The following is a 16316-nucleotide window of genomic DNA, read 5'->3' as shown; positions in this document are numbered from 1 at the left end:
AGGGTTTTTTTTGTTGTTGTTGCAGGGAGAGTTGTGGTTAAACAGAACGAGTGGAGGGGGGAGGGCTGCTGCTCGTGGTGTAGGTGGCTCCACTCATCGCTCTGAAACTCAGAAGCACCTCTGGTTTGACACGTTTATTCTATTTATGAAACCTACGAGTCTCGTCCAGCGGAGCGTGTGTGTGTGTACATGTGTGTGGATGTGTGTGTGGATGTGTGTGTGTGTTTGGAACACTTTCTTCTAAACCCGAAGCAAAAGGTTCAGCAGTGAAAGGAAAAAGGGGATGTTGGTGAGGAAAGCAGGGTGATGTGAAGAGAAAGGCGCTGTGGTGCGGTCCCTCATTGACACATACATGTTTGCTGAGGGCGGCTTTCAGATTTCCCACGTTTATAGGTCATCATGAAACAAACAAACATGACAGGGAAATTCTTCCTCAGCAGCGTTTGGTGGCTGATTCAGAGTCAGATATGAAGCTGCAGGATGTGAGGCCTTTTCATACTGTCCCACACTGCAGGTTAAATATCAATGAGGAACCTGAGGAACTTGATTTTACCCTAGATTAATATTTAATGAGCCATGTTTGAATATAAATGAGCTGTGATGGGGCAGAGGAGCAGAAAGGTCCCCGTTACAGAAACTATTCAATCTCTTAATGTTTCCTGCAGAAAGCTTTAGCAGAACAATCTGGTTGGAGAAAAATATTTTTAGAGTTGAAACAGTTTGTAGAAAGTTCAGTTTTATACAAATGAGATTATTTTCTGTTGACTTTTGATGTTTCTATAGAATCAGTTTAAGTTTAAAGATTTCTCTAAACTTTGCCCATGAAGCTGTGATCTGGTCGTGATGTCAGAAATGTAACGTTTTTCCTCCATGCCACGTTTCTACATCCACACTCAGCTGCTTTCTGGCTACGTCTCTCAGTTTCCTGTCAAATCGCTCACACTCTGTGTGTTTGGGTTTTACTTTTTGTTTGTGTTTATTTTCTTTGGGGATTTTTATGACCTGCAGGTGTTGCCATTCTCCATGTTTCCAGCTTCAGTCCTTTATGTTTAGTTTATTCTTGTGTTCTGTTATGTTGGTTCTGATTAGTTTTTTCTGGACTTTAGTTCATTTTCTGGTAGAATTGTTTCTGTTTGGACATTTATTCTGATGCTGTGCATTTGGAAGGAGTTTTGCTCTCGGGTTTTTACATTTGGATAGCTGCAGGATGAAGGTAGATGATAAGAAGAAAGCCCAGCTAACAACCAGCACCTTTAGTGGACTGCAGCTTCTGACCGGGTTCTGACCCGGTTCTGATCTGGTTCTGTTTGGATGTGGAGTCGAACCAGGAGTGGTGGGGTTGGGTTGTGATGTGTTCACTGACTCAGGCTTTCATAATTTCCTTATCATTTTCAACCAGATTTCTAGTGCTGATCTAAAACACCATAATTCTGAATCAGTGATGTAGAAGTTGGGGAAAATGCGACATGAAGTTCAGACTGCAGACACTTTGAAAACAATCGGAAGTGACACAAATGTTATGTTTCTGGGGAGTGAAGAGATCAGATTTGGGTCACGTTCACCTGCAGCCTTTCAGGGCTGCAGCCTCTAGATGCCTCTGGTCCAACACACCTGAATTAAAAAGCTGATTTCCTCCTCAGCTTCCAGATTCTCCTGCTGATGACCTCATCATTTGACGCAGGGACACATCTAATAGTTTTGGGACACCGGGTCACCGGGACTGGATGGACACCGGGGACACAAGCCACCAATTAAAGTTTTCTGAATTTGTTTTTTTTTCCTCTTTATTAACATTTTTTTTTTACCCCTCCAGGGGGTCTTTTGTGGCTCTAGTGTCCCTTATATGATAGTGGGCCGACAGGAAACAGGGAAGGAGAGGGGGGAAGACATGCGGCAAATGTCGTCGGGTCTGGGAGTCGAACCTGCGACGGCCGCGTCGAGGACTCAAGGCCTCCAAATATGGGTCGCGCTAACCGCTACGCCACCACGGCACGCCCTTTATTAACATTTTTAAACTAATTCAGCGTGCCCCTCTATGATTTTTACTAATAAACTCTATCATTGAACCTGGTGATGTCATCAGCTGAAGCCCTTGAAGCAGAACCAGAACTACTGTGTAACATCAGGCAGTGGAAACCATGGCTGGTGTGTTTTCTGGTGTGTGTACATTTGTTAGTGGAATAAAGAAGTAATAATTGATGCAGAGTGACTATAAGTTGTACTGAACTCCATTGAGTTTGTTCTCTGTTTGTCCAGTTTCCATATTTGATGCAGTAATTTCTGCAAAATCAGTTTGTTCCGAAAGAAATGCTGCTTGAAACTAGAAGCTGCGTTGAGTGGTTGTAAGAGGAGAAGTGTTATTTACAAATTTAAGTGTGAATCTGAACACGAGGACAAGACAGATTGGGGAAAAAAAGCAGAAGTGAGAGCAGCATGTCTGTTTCCATTTTGTTTTTGGTTTCGTGCTCCATGGGGCCCCCCCTCAGTCCCCCCCCCAGGCTGGCTGAAAAGGTTTCTCTGGACTCTGAAAATGTCACTAACTTTCTCCTGCTGCACCACATGCTCACGCAGACACACACCTACACCCGCAACACGAGAAAGCAAACTGGCCTGGATGTGGGCTGCAGGGTGCTGTCCCCACTCAAAACAGCGGAGGGACTCTGCACCGCTGCTTCCTGTGCATCCTACCTGTAGTAGTAAAGAGGGCGATGAGTTTGCAGGTAGTTCCCAACGGGTGCTGTTTGAAAGGCAGAGAGTGTGAAGATTCACCCACAGATTGCACTATGTTCCAGTGTGAGGCCCCAGTTTAACGGGGCCACAGTTCAAACCAGCAGAATGAGGACATGCTCACTTCCACCGCTGCCAGTCTGCTCTGCTCACACTTCTCTGTTTGAGGTTGCATCCGTCAGTGTAAACAAAACAGAATTAGGATATTTTTACATCCATATATTTAAAGTTTCTGCAGCAAACAACCAAAACAAACAGCCCAGATGTGTGGAGATCTGGGGATTAAATTTAAACTGTGCTGCAGTTTTCCAACACAGAGATGTGCAACATTAACTAGTCCGACTAAATAAAAGTAGTTTAGAGCCACAAAGAGTTAATAAAGAGGAAATAAAGTTTTCAAAAACAACAGTTTTCATTTTTGATAAATATTTACTATAGAAAATGTGTTGCATTTTTTAAATAACCTCAACTTTATTTCTATCTTTAGATTTTAAAGCAAATTAAAACGTGAAAGCATTTGCAAAAAGAGAATGGATTCATTTTCTATTGGATGTTAATTTAACTATTTTAACTAAAGTGTATAGTTTCCAACCTAATGACAAGAAAAACAGACCCAAAGAATATAACTGCTACTTTTAGAGTCATTCGATCGTAGAAGTTCAATCCAATGATTCCATGAAAAAAATGGAAAAACTATGAAAACCTGCATTTGTTAATAAATATATACAAAAACATTATTTAGTTAGTTATCATTTTTAGCAAAGGTTTTAAAGAGCCACTTGTTGCAGATCCCAGCTTTAAGAGTATTTTAAAAAATTTCAGACAAAATGAAATAATAAATATGGAGATATTAGTGAAGATTAAGATAAGACTTGAGTTTAGTCCAGTCGGATTAAAGTCGACTGGATTAAAATTGGTGTAAATCTGAATGACCTAAAGTAAAGTAAAATGTGCTCGACTGTTTCTACTGGATCTTTCTTCATGTGCCTGGATCTCGACTCCGCACAGCTGGTCTGCAAACAGGAAGTCACATTTTAACATAAACTGTTGTTTGTGTCTGTCTGGTCAACTCTTTGTTTTCTCTGAGGTGAGCAGAGACGCTCCTCTCTGCTGCTGACAGAACGGATTTACTTCCTTTTCTGACGGTGATTTAATATCTTTCTGCTGCAGGTAAAAGGAAAATTACCAGCAAAACTTGACAAAACTACACTTAAAATAATAGTTGAAGTTTGCTGGATTTGAACCAGCCAGATGTTTGCAGATGTTGTAAGTGTTTTGCATTTAATAACTGTGTTGTGAAAACTGCAGAGCTTTGAAGCCTGCCGAGTTTTTTTTGTGTTTTATTTTTATTTAAGAGTATTTAACAGATTCTATATTTGAACTTAAATGCTTTCTTTTAAATTTAAAAAGATTTACCTAAAATAAATTTTAGAAAATGTTTTTGCTGTTGGTAAATGAACTTTGTCCTAATTAACTGGATTTAGCTGAAGTTAATGTAAAAAAACTGTCTGTTTTAAATGAAAAGCATTTTGGTTCCAGTAATCTGGTCTGTGTTGATTTAGAATTAATCAGATTAAACTCTGATAAGTTTTTATTATTTATAATGAATTGGAACGTACTGGTGCGTTCCTCTGCTGAACTGGACTGGACTGGTCTGCAGGATGTGAATCAGAATTTGAATATAATGTTTTAAATCAGTTTCAGATTTAATTCAGGTGGAAAAACTGAACTAAATCTTGAATGTTCATTTGAATGATCCTCACTTCCATTTTTGTGTTTACATTCAAAACACAAAGTTTTGTTTACATGTCATGTTTGCTGATTTACTTTTACCAGTGAAACATCTAGCTAACTGGTTTTCCTTGCTGATACTGGTTCCAGTGGTTTCCTTTGGACCTCTGAGATCCAGCATCACGACAGACAGGAAATTATTTTTTAATTTTATTTTGCTATTCAACCAGAAAGTCCCAAGCCACGACGTGCTGATTGGACTAGACCGATGCAGATTGCTATAACTGTTTTTTTTTTTTTTGCACAAGTTGTTGATTTACTTGAACTGGAGCTGGCGCCTTTTTTGTCTTATTTTGTTGAGTAATTTCTAATAATTTCTAATAACTTGCTCTTTGTGGAGCATGAATTCCCCTCATCTGATTGTCCAGGTCAGGTTCTTTCTGTTTCTCAGTTCTTCTTCTTCTTCTCTTGTGTTTGTTCCCTTCAGCGTTGCCACGGTGACTCATCCGTCTCCATTCAGTCCTGTCCTCTGCTCCTTCTTCCCTGACTCCATCCTGTCGTCACATCCAGATCCTCTAAGAGACTGTTCTCTTCCAGTTAACCAGTAGCTTCAGTTATGTTGCAGTTGCAGCTAATCTGGTTTAATCCGACCTCCTTTAGTTGATTTTTGTGTTCTTGTTTTAGCTTCAGAGTGGATGAACTCACCTTGTGTCTTCATGCTGTAGCATCCAAGTTCAGTAAAACATTATATTCGACCTATATGTAAATTTCTGTCTATCTGAGTTCAAATAAACTGATGGATTAAATGAATCTGACCAGAATAATAGAGATTGTAATAAACTGAAATGTGCAGGGACGAGTTTTACTGGTTAGAAATGTTTGTTACCTCCATCTTTAAGGTCATTTTCTCTCCTTTGTGATTTCTGTGTTCATTATTCTCCTCTTCCTCTGTTCTCCTCCTCGGCTGTTCCTCATTCCCCTGATTAACTCACCTGCATTCAGACTCATTCTCCACCCGGACCTTTACTATTTAAGCTTTCCGGGTTTTATTATTTTTGCTCTCCTTTCCTCTGATTGTGCTGCATGTCCTCTTCTCCGCCTGCATTTTCTGTAGGTATTCTGTTTTATTTTTTATTAATCTCCACCCTGATCCTTCCAGACTTTCTGCTGAAACATACATAAAAACAATACATCTGCAGATCTGTTAGTTCATCTAAATTCAATAAATGATCATAACTGACAGACCAAAACACAGATTGAAGCTCTTATCTTTTCTAGTTGGACAAGTTGAAAAAAATGTTCATTTTACTGTTATTAAAATCTCCCATCAGCAACCAGGAAGCTTCAGAGGAATACATTTGGTTCAAATTTAATTATGGGATTTCAGTTCAAATCTGATTCCAGTCTATTCATAAAGGATTATAATATAATTAGTTATAAATTAAGATGAGTGATGAAGCTTTAATGGAGCTGGATTGAACTGGACTGCTTGTAATCTGCAGTGATGCAGCTGGATATGAGCTTTATGTGAGCTTTAGCTTCATGTTTTCAGGATAAATAATATCAAAGCTTGAACACTTATTTTACTTGACTTAAATATTTTTTTGACCCAAATGAAACGTCTATCTGCACTGAATTCGGCTTAATGTACAACAGATTCAACTCACAAACAAAACCTCCGAATGATTCATTCATGCAGCTTTGCATCGTCAGAGATCTCCTGCCTACAAAAACAAGCCTCTGAAACTGAAAACCTCTTGGAACAGAAATGTTTTACCTTTTCATACTAACTGTCTTATCAGAGTTCAGTGAATCCATTTCAAATTGATCTCAAGATGAAAGATTTGTTTATTCAGAGAAATGTGAAGGAAATCTTCACAATGAGAGTCACATTAATGCCACTCTGATAAACTCAAAAGAATAAAGTAAAATATTTATATGAGAACACAAACTGCTCCTTCCTGGGCAGGTGATCAACTATTTCTGACTGCTGGGATTTCCTGGGTTTTGATTGATGGTGGATTCTGTCGGGTTTCCCGCCTCAGCAGCTGCAGCTCTGAAAATAAAACCTCTGGATGGGTTTGGCTTTGATGTGTTTAACAAAATTATAACTACTCTCTGAGGCCATCTGGTTCACTTTAGTGTGGCACAGGAGAGACAAAATGATCCCAGTTACAAAGAGCCAAGATCTCCCAAAGCATCCTGAGATAAATGCTGCGATTTCACTGAGTGGGAAGCGACTCTGCAGCTGGTAGAAGCCGCTGCAGAGCTGCAGCGACTCTATGTCCTCGACTCTCACATCTAGATGCAAAACTCTGGAAAAACATCAAACTGTTAGAATGAATGTTAACATTAAAGAAAACAACATAAAATGTGTATGGCTGATGAAAAACCTTTCTCATGGGGTAGTGTGACGCTCGCTGTCAGGCCACTGCAAGCCGAGTTCCTAAGAAACGTCGTCAACATCTCCGAGTCGACATCCTTCTGCCGACCTTCAGGTCAAACCGCGGGAAAAAAGAAAAGCTAAGTAACTTAGTAGGGATGCAAGTTAGTGATTACTGACTTAATCTAAACTTGATTGATTTTTCTAATCGACTGACATTTAATTTAATGAATGATTAGTTCAATTAGTTCAATTATTGGACATTTTCTTAAAAATCTGGGTTTTCTCTGGCCTCTTTAGGGCAAAACCTTTTAGAATTTATAATTATAATTTTTTAAAACATTTTATATTGTGAAACTTAAAGAGTTTGTTGAGTGTTTACATTTCAAAACAGAACCAAATAAAGTGCATTTTTCATCCCCCTCCACACTGTTTCTCTCTCCCGTTCTGGGTTGGCCCCACCATCTTTGTTTACCTAGCTACTGATTTGCTTAAAAATGACCAGTGGCGCCCTCTTCTGGATGCTGCCCAAACTACAACACTACAGGAAGGTCTAAGCCAGTGCTTCTCATTTCCGGTCCTCAGGCCCCCCTGCTCTGCATGTTTTAGATGTGCCTCTATTCCAGAACAGCTGATTCAAATGACTGCATGACCATCAAGTGCTGCAGAAACCCGTTGATCACCCATAGATTCAATCCAGGTGTGTAGCAGAAGGGAAACACCTAAAACATGCAGGGCAGGGAGGCCTGAGGACCGGAACTGAGAAACACTGGTCTAAGCAAACATTATCGGTTAATCATTGGAATTAATTTTCATCTAATATACAATTAAACACAAGTTGATGAATTGCATCCCCACAACTAACTAAATTATTTATAACACAAACCACAATGGAAGTAATTTGACCAGCAGAATATAAATGTAACAGATGTAAAAAAAAAGAAAAGAAAAGTGAAGTATTTGCAGTTTTAGAGGTTATTGTTTGATAAAAGGCTGAATGTGACTTGATGTCGGGTGAGTTACTCCTTACAGTATAGCAGGAATCTGTTGAGTGAATCCTGCGAGTCGGTCTCTTTCAGAGGCGGGTCTATTTCCTGGAAAACGATGCAGTCGCTGCAGTTGGCCCACATGCCGCTCCACAGCAGATTACGGCGCTGTGGCCTCCCTGGATTAGAACCGACACACCAGTAAAACACAGATAAGGCTCAGAGGCAGATCGTCTCTCGTCCAGATGTAAAAGAAAATCCATTTCTGCTTCATTTATCGCGCAGTCAAACTGAATATAAGAAGGGTTTCTTGTTTTTAATAAGTATGAAGGAAATAATGAAGTTAAGACAAATATAATTTTTTTTGTGTCCATTTAATGATTTTTCTCATTAACCATTTATAGTGGTGAGAAAGATTTTAGCTTGTTCCTTAAAGTGAACAGAAAACATTATTGTGATTCACCATTTAGTTTATAAAATGCTGTCAATTGTTCACCAGATATGTTTAATAAAGAAAAATATTTTAAAATTGAGACACATTTTCTCTATTGAGAAAACAATTCAAAACAATGACGTACAGTAAACCAGACGAGGTGCGCAGACTGTTTCAGGCAGCTCAGGTATTTACAATCTCTTCATTCATCACTGTCAAAAATCTGTGGAAATCCTGGAAGTATTCTGAATTACTGATTGTAAATGGTTCATTGCCTGTTCATGTATTTCATTTTATCAAGTCCAGAGGACTCCCTGCAGTCATAGTCCCTGGCTGTCTTCATTGCAGGAAACTTTTCTGCTGCTGTGCAACCATTCAGCAACTGTTAAAGTCTTATTCTGCAGCAAAAACAGTTTAAAAAGGTGCAAAGTGGTTTAATTAGACCTTGACTGTAAATAAACGAGATGCTATTATTAAGGCAGTTTATGCTATTATCTAAGTTTATTATCTGTAGTGGGGAAAGTGGAGGAAACAGAGTTCCTAAATATTATAATCAGAGTGAAGAAAGATGAGTTTGAATGATAATTTTTTTTTAAAAACAGTTAACCCAAAACAGTACCCTGGGGAACTCCATGTGATGAGAAAGTGGTTCTAATGTTTGGTGCAAAGTGGCAAACTGAACACATTCCCAAGAATATCACATTTCTACAGGCTTGAAAACCAAAACCAGTGCTGGGGTTTCCCCAGCAGCTCACAATATAGTTCTAGAGAATCACATCTTTGATGTCAGGTGTTTTCTTCATTTTTTCCTCTTTTTTCTGTTTGTACACAGACATAAACACACCACCACCCGTTTTAACCACCAAATCCTGATCCGTTTCCCCGCTCTGTGTCAATACTAGTAGATAGTAAAAGCTGCACTGACCTTCCAGCAGCAGGTCATCCCTGCCCGCCTGCACATGGTACGTCCAGTTCTGCTTTATGCAGTCGTCTCCCCTACAAAAATAAAAAATAAAACCAAAACTGACCTATTGAGAAATACAAGAGTGAAAACAAATGATTTTGTTTGAATTTTCAAACAAAATCATTTTTACTTTTCTTCTGTCAGATTCCCTTTTCTAGTTTTTAATTACAAACTAAGCAGCTTTATTTTCCTTGAATAACTCTGGTTTCAATGAAGCTGACCCAAATTCACAGGCATAAAAACTTTAGTTCCCTTTTTAAACTTTTGAACAGCAACCTCAGCCTCTGTTGCTGATTTTTATAGATGCAGTTACCTACAGTTTTTAAATACAAAAGGCTAATCAGCCTTCACCAAAAAGCAGCTTGACAAACATTGGAGCTTATCTTGGTATTTTAGACCAACATCTCGTATGTTTGGGTTCAACGTCCAAAGACGAACTGCAAGCAAAAACTGGCAGTTAATCGGGTTTGAAAAGGGTTTGAGTTCAACCATCTGGCAGAAGATCATGAATGTCAGGAGTCATAAGTGCTGGATTACACAATTAAACAGCCGATCAATAAAGAAATCCACTGTTGACACACACACCCACGCACACACCCACCCACACACCCACACACACACACACCCACACACACACACACATACTGTATATACGTATATATGTTAGTTCTGTAGTTTAGTTTCTCCTGGTTAAAATTCTGTAATTTCCCATTAAGCACATTTTACTATACAGTTATTAATGGCTTAATCCAGAAATGTATCAACTGATCAGGGTATTGATTAGAGCCAATCAGAAAGCTCTGGGCATTTCACATGTTGAAGTCAGAAGGATATTTTAGCTGCAGATGCATCCTGTGCTACAAATGACCAGGCTTTGACTAAATGAATACAGTTATTGCGTTTTAGACAGTAAAATGTTTATTTAAACTTTAGTTTTGAAATGTTTAGAGACATTTGAAAAAGGAACTGAATGTTTGCATATGATTAAATGAATGCAGAATGTACCTTTTTTTTACCTGATGACTTATCAGAATAATTGATTACCAAAATAATCACCAGCTGCAGCAGCAGTCATGTTCAGTGAACTGTCAGAGATATATTAAAATACAAACATTGGTACATATTTAGTCACAGAGTGGGGTCAGAGGTCAGAGCTCAGAAGTCAGAGGTCTGAGCATTCTGCAGAGTTAGTAGTTGCAGAACTTCATATGTCCTTCAGATTGGGTCAAGAATGGAGAGTAGAGAGATTCTAAAAATGGGTTTCTGTAGCTGAGGCGCTGTAAATATACGAGCTGCCGGTTAGGTCAACAAGAGCGATGTGGAGCGTCGAGTGCAGAAATGAAAAGCAGTTTGGCCTCCAGCTATGCTAACATGACCTCCCACTAATGCACCAATTATCAGCCATGAACAGGACAGGTTCATGGTGAGCCTCATCCAGCATCAGTGTCTGACCTCACAGATGTGATCAAAAACTCCCATCAACTCTCCTAAGCCTTGTGGAAATCCTTCCAGAAGAACTGGAACGGAAAAGAACGAGCTGGTACCAAATCAGTGTGTTTGAATTGCAGACAGGACATAACGTGTGTGTGTGTGTGTGTGTGTGTGTGTGTGTGTGTGTGTGTGTGTGTGTGTGTGTGTGTGTGTGTGTGTGTGTGTGTGTGTGTGTGTGTGTGTGTGCGTGTGTGTGCGTGTGTGTGTGTGTGTGTGTAGCGGGGCAGTTTGACTTCTTACATCCGCATGTTTCCAGTCAGGACCAGAGTGGTGTTGGACCTGGCCTGTATGGTGAAGAAAATGTTGTCAAACATCCTGAACTTGCTGATGTCTGAGTCCCTGAGACTGACAGCCGCCTTGAAGAACCATTTCCCTGCAAACTGAAACACACACACACACACGGAGAGAGATGGTGTGGCGTGGGGGGAGGGAGCAGCAGATACGAGAAGAAGATTATTAAAGATAGAAGCCCACGACTTGCAGCAAAGACCACTTGTGGAAAGAGCAGAGGAGGTGGAAATTTCCCTTTTGAGGCAACACATCTCAGTAAAAGCACCAGCAAACCACACGAGGGACGGTTAACATTCCTTCAGGGGTCCATTTACTTTTTTACTGACAGAAAGCAAACATTTTGAGTCTCACCTGGTCCAGGTCGAGCGAGTTCATAGCCAGCTGCTCACGATACTTGCAGGGAGCAAAAATCTGCTGAACAAAAGCTTGAAAATACAACAAATATAGCCAAACGTCACTGAACATGACTGCAAATTAAACCAGCATGCACAAGAAATGTCACTGAACTCCAAGGACACGTCTGACTTTATGCAATGTTGCTAAATTAAACAGAGTGGGTGTGGGTGAATTATTAGCTACTGTTCTGCAGCGGTGCCGCAGTTACCAACCTCAAAGGAGGTTTCAGCATCCTTTGATGCAAACAAATGTGGTTTTTAGATGAACTCGTTCATAGTATAAAGTGAATCAAACTTTCATTTTTTTCAAAGAGATGAACATTTGAAAACCCACTTTAAAAAAACTAACTTCCTGAGTGAATCGGCCCCATGTGGGAGGATGTGGTAATGTCACAATCTCATCAAAAAAGAAGCAGATCATTAAAGAAAGTCTTGCTTCAACCTCAGCTTCTGTATCAGAGACAGTTTAAAGGAAAACAGTCAGAATCAGAATGTCAACAGAATTATTAACTGCTCTTCAGAGAGCAGAGCGTATTTTTAGAAAGAACTGTTCACCACTAACTAACTAACTAACTAACTAACTAACTACATAAATAAATATTTTTAAAAGCAGTTTTTTGGGGGACAGGATTACAGTTATTAATTTTCTCTAATTTCCCCCTTAATTTATTTGAAGCGTTCTAAAAGAAATTAAAATATTTAAAAAACAATAAACAAAAGATTTAAATAAATTATTTTTAGAAATCAGATAATCTACATATAATGTATTTAATGTATTTAATGCATAAATATAAAATTAAAAGTAAATAAGTAAATGAAATAACTTTAGGAAAAAAGATCAGAGCAGTCTTTATGTTTCACGTTCTTCTCTTATCATAGCCACAAAAACAGAAAATGAAATATACCTCATGGATCAGAATCACTGAAGGGTGTTTAACTTTTATTTATTTACTTTTAAATACATATTTATTTTTAAATAAGTAAATCCTGAAACCATCTTGGACTAGATGCGTAGATGAGACTGTAAATGATGAGTGGCATCTGGAGGTTACTGGAGCTTCTGTCGCGATGGTGAGTGAAGGTCAGCAGAGGCAGGAGGTGCACACACAGCTCAGCAGCAGCATGGAGACGCAGCGCGAACGCCTGCAGGTTTGCATGACGTCACGTCGTCCTTGTAGCAAACCTTCTGGGTGCTTCACTGCTTTAGGTCAGCGAGGATTTAATTACCTTGTAATTACACAATACTCTCTAAAAAGATCACTTTAACATACTGTGTGGATAAACAAACCAACTTTTAGCTGCATGCTGCCTCAGCAGCAGAGCATGAAGCTGGAGGAGCAGCCAAGGTCAGGACTGGGTGTGTTCTGGTTCTGGTGGCCTTTTGGTTTTCTGGTCAGTTTGGTTTATTTTCTCTTAGATGTGAACTAACCATTTATTCCCATTCAGTTGAAAAAAAGAGTATATTCTAAATTTTTCTGCTTTTTGGTCTTCAGCTTGAAAGTATTTCTTGTTTTACTAAAGTCCTAAAGTCTCAGTGACAACAGTAGAACCCCTGAGCACTTCTCATTTCTGGTGGTTGTAGTCATAGTTACATAGTCGTCATTTCCAGGAGCTGTGTTGTGTGAGCTGATTTACATGTGAAACAATAAAACCCCTCAGGGAAAATCTTGACATACAAAAGGTCAGTCCATGCTCTGGAAATTTAAAAAATACATTTTTGTTTTATTAAAATAGACACACTGAAATTTGATCATTGTGCTGAATCATTTTTAGGTTCATCCAAAATAGATTCAGTGCTTATTGCTTAAATTATGAATATAACAACCTTATTAGGGTTAAACTGTTCTACCAAGTAAAAAATAATGAGAAATATGAATGAATAATGAAAGTCCTTTGCATCAGATCACTGGAAACTATTAAACAAGGAGAGAGGTGCAGAAAGAGATGGTGGAAGATATGATTAGTTACTGTAATAATTCCTGCTTCTACAAGGGGGCGACAAACATGTTTACCTGCAGGGTCAGCCAGACCGTTTGCTGCCTGATTCTCAGGCTTTAAGGCTTAATGATGTGAAGTTTTAGCAGAAGAAGACTCACCTCAGATCAGGGGGGTCCAAAGTGTGGCCCGGGGCCACTAACGGCCTTAATGATGCAAATGTGATGCAGGGAGGGGCAAAATAATTATCCACAAATTGAAATAATATTTCAAAAATGTTTGACACAACACAAAGTATTTTAATAACCAAGTTTCCTGATTTTTCTGTGATTTAATGCTGAGTAGAATCACATCTGTCCAGTGGAGTTTGATGCACCCAGATCAGCTTTAAGCACTTTATTAAAACATAACCAAACACAGAAAGTGTTTTTAAATTAACGGTGATTTAATTCCTGTTTTTATTGCTGATAATAAACTACATCTTATTCTGTTACCTTTAATCAAGCCAAGGAAATTTAGAAAACTGGATTTATTTATTTTAATAATCAAAATGTGAAACTTTTTTGAAGTTTTGATTCACACGTCCCTTTCCTAATTAAAATATATATATTTGTTTCATTTAAATATTTCATGCTTAGTTTTTGTTGAACTGACAAAAAAATTCAGATATATTTTTTATTTTTTGTGATTTTAGTATTTTAAAATGTGTTTTTTTTTTGGCTGCAAGTTTTTTTCAATTGAAGATTTTGAAAAAAAAAAGTTTAGACAACCTGGTCACCTGAATAAATAGAAGAAAGGCTATCATCTAAATATTATAATATTAATATGCAGATCTATTTAGTGTGGATTCATTTTCTGCAATTTCTTCTGTATTCTGAACGGCCATTTTATTAGGTACACCTGTTCAATGGCTTCTATAGCCAAACAATCATCCAATCAGCAACTGGATTGAAGAACATAGACATGAAGAATAACTGCTGATGTTTACGTGACTTCATATCACATTTATGATACTCAAAGGTTTTAGTTCAAAGGCTTATTTCATAACCAGGTTTAATAAAACCTTCAGATGCTTCTATTAATGTCCTGAGCTCCTCCAGTGTTCACTTCCTATTTATTGGTGTAAATCAAATAAATAGCAAATCAAAATATGCCGACAATCTAAACTTAATGTCTTTGTGACGAGCCGTCGCAGCATCTTATCTTCTACGTTTGTTCTCATCAGGTCACAGGTCCGTAAAACCGCAGAAATATGTTCAGATTCTGTGGATATTCAGTTGAATCTGTTCAGCACTTTGGTCAGGTGTGTTGTTTTGAAATAACGTTAGCTTGGCTCTGCTGCAGTGAATAGCATCATGTCCAACAGTTAAACGGGATTTATGATGCAACTCAGCAGGTTTTTCCTATTCAAGAGGAAAACAGGACGACTCATTTAATAAATGTTCAGTAATCCTTAGACACAACAGAAGCAGACATCTTTATGTTCATTTAAATCATTTAATTATTGTTTTTAATCAAGGAAGAATGACAGAGGCAGGAAATGGGATTTCCAGAAGTCTCATGAAACAGATGAAAAGCTGTTTATGAAACATTTCCCAAGGATGAAGATGTGAAAAACATGAAGAGGAACGATCTGAAGAACCTCAAAAACCTTAAAGTTCAAACCAAAAGCAGCTTTTATCAGAATCTTCCCAAGAATCAGATGTGAGGGGCCAAATTACAGGATTTTATGCCATTATCCCACATATATTCCTACTTTTTAAACATTTTAAAGATGCATTTTCAAGAGTCTCCAGTGTTTGCATGACTTTTCTTAAGAAACAAACATGTTTTGTTTCTGCAAACAGAATCTACCGAACTGCTACGATCTGAAAGTTCTTGCTGATCTTTGCTCTCGAGGCCCCTGTGGAGCTGCTGTTTGGGGCCCTTGCAGAAGGTTCTTGTTCCCTGTCTGAAGGATGGAGGACGGTGGGGGACATGCACCTATGACTCCCCCTTCAGAACCGACACCAGCTCCCCACTTTCCTTCAGCTCCTTGACTATGTCCAGGCCTCCAATCAGCTCGCCTTTCACGTACAGCTGCGGGTACGTGGGCCAGTTAGAGTAGGTCTTCAGCCCCTGCCGGACCTCCTCATCCTGCAGAATATCAAAGGTGTCATAATCCACCCCGGTTCCGTTTAAGATCTCCAGGATCTGCCGGCTGAAGCCGCATCTGGCCTCCTCCTTGTTGCCCTTCATGAACAGCATGATCGGACTCTGGCTGATGACGGACTTCAGGCGCTGCTCCAGGCTGACGGCCTTCGGGCAGGTGTTCTCCAGCTCCCCGGACTCGGCCAGCTCCTTCACGATGTCCAGTCCGCCCACCAGCTCCCCGTTGACATACAGCTGAGGGTAGGTGGGCCAGTTGGAAAAGGTCTTCAGTCCCTGTCGGACCTCCTCGTCGGAGAGGATGTCGAAGCTGCTGAACTGGATGTTATGCTCCTTCAGGAGCCCCACGATCTGCCGGCTGAAACCGCAGCGGGGCTCCTGCGGGGAGCCCTTCATGAACAGCATGCAGGGCCCCGCATTGATTAGCTTCTTCAGACGCTCGTTCAGGTCGGGCGCCTCCGCAGCTCCAGCCGGGCCCCCGCTCACCGCCAGCCGCTGGACCTTCTTGGTGAGCTCCGCAGCGTGAGCCCCGTCCAGCTGGTCCACCTTCTCCCCGGCCTTGAAAAACAGGAAAGTGGGCACCGAGGAAATCTCATACTTCTCCGACACCTCCGGGACCGTCTCCGCTTCCAGTTTCACGAACGTGGTGCCGGTGTGTTCCTTGGCCAGCTCCGCCATTACTTCGTTCATTTGGCCGCACTGGGGGGCCCACGCAGCGTGGAAGTGTACCACGGTGAGGCATTTTCCAGCCTTGGCGAGAAACTCCTCAAAATCCTTCTGGCTCGTCGCCTCCACCAAGTTCGCCATCTTTTCTTCTCTCAGTAGAACACTT

General features: G+C 39.9%; 2 protein-coding genes across 2 annotated transcripts; both read right to left on the bottom strand.

Annotated features, from left to right (window-relative positions):
• Window positions 1–6288: 6288 nt before the first annotated feature.
• apom (apolipoprotein M) lies at window positions 6289–11534 on the bottom strand. The gene is made up of 6 exons (XM_005801803.2): window positions 11358–11534; window positions 10956–11095; window positions 9186–9256; window positions 7872–8006; window positions 6852–6950; window positions 6289–6773 (listed from the first exon to the last, which is right to left on the bottom strand). The coding sequence occupies exons 1-6, from the start codon at window positions 11469–11471 to the stop codon at window positions 6760–6762; spliced, it is 573 nt and encodes a 190-aa protein (XP_005801860.1). The 5' UTR covers window positions 11472–11534; the 3' UTR covers window positions 6289–6759.
• Window positions 11535–14813: 3279 nt separating this feature from the next.
• On the bottom strand, window positions 14814–16316 carry glrx3 (glutaredoxin 3). The gene has a single exon (XM_005801804.2). The coding sequence runs from the start codon at window positions 16289–16291 to the stop codon at window positions 15320–15322; it is 972 nt and encodes a 323-aa protein (XP_005801861.1). The 5' UTR covers window positions 16292–16316; the 3' UTR covers window positions 14814–15319.

Source organism: Xiphophorus maculatus, chromosome 3 (genome assembly GCF_002775205.1).
Source record: "Xiphophorus maculatus strain JP 163 A chromosome 3, X_maculatus-5.0-male, whole genome shotgun sequence".
In the NCBI taxonomy this organism is placed as follows: domain Eukaryota; kingdom Metazoa; phylum Chordata; class Actinopteri; order Cyprinodontiformes; family Poeciliidae; genus Xiphophorus; species Xiphophorus maculatus.
This window is presented reverse-complemented; position numbering and strand designations above follow the sequence as displayed.

Coding starts and splice junctions, on each gene's coding strand:
- apom (XM_005801803.2), bottom strand. CDS start 11,471: ATGTTCAGTGACGTTTGGCTATATTTGTTGTATTTTCAAGCTTTTGTT. Junction 11,096..11,357: donor ACTCGCTCGACCTGGACCAG/GTGAGACTCAAA, acceptor TGTGTGTTTCAG/TTTGCAGGGAAATGGTTCTT. Junction 6,951..7,871: donor CAACAGATTCCTGCTATACT/GTAAGGAGTAAC, acceptor TTTGACCTGAAG/GTCGGCAGAAGGATGTCGAC.
- glrx3 (XM_005801804.2), bottom strand. CDS start 16,291: ATGGCGAACTTGGTGGAGGCGACGAGCCAGAAGGATTTTGAGGAGTTT.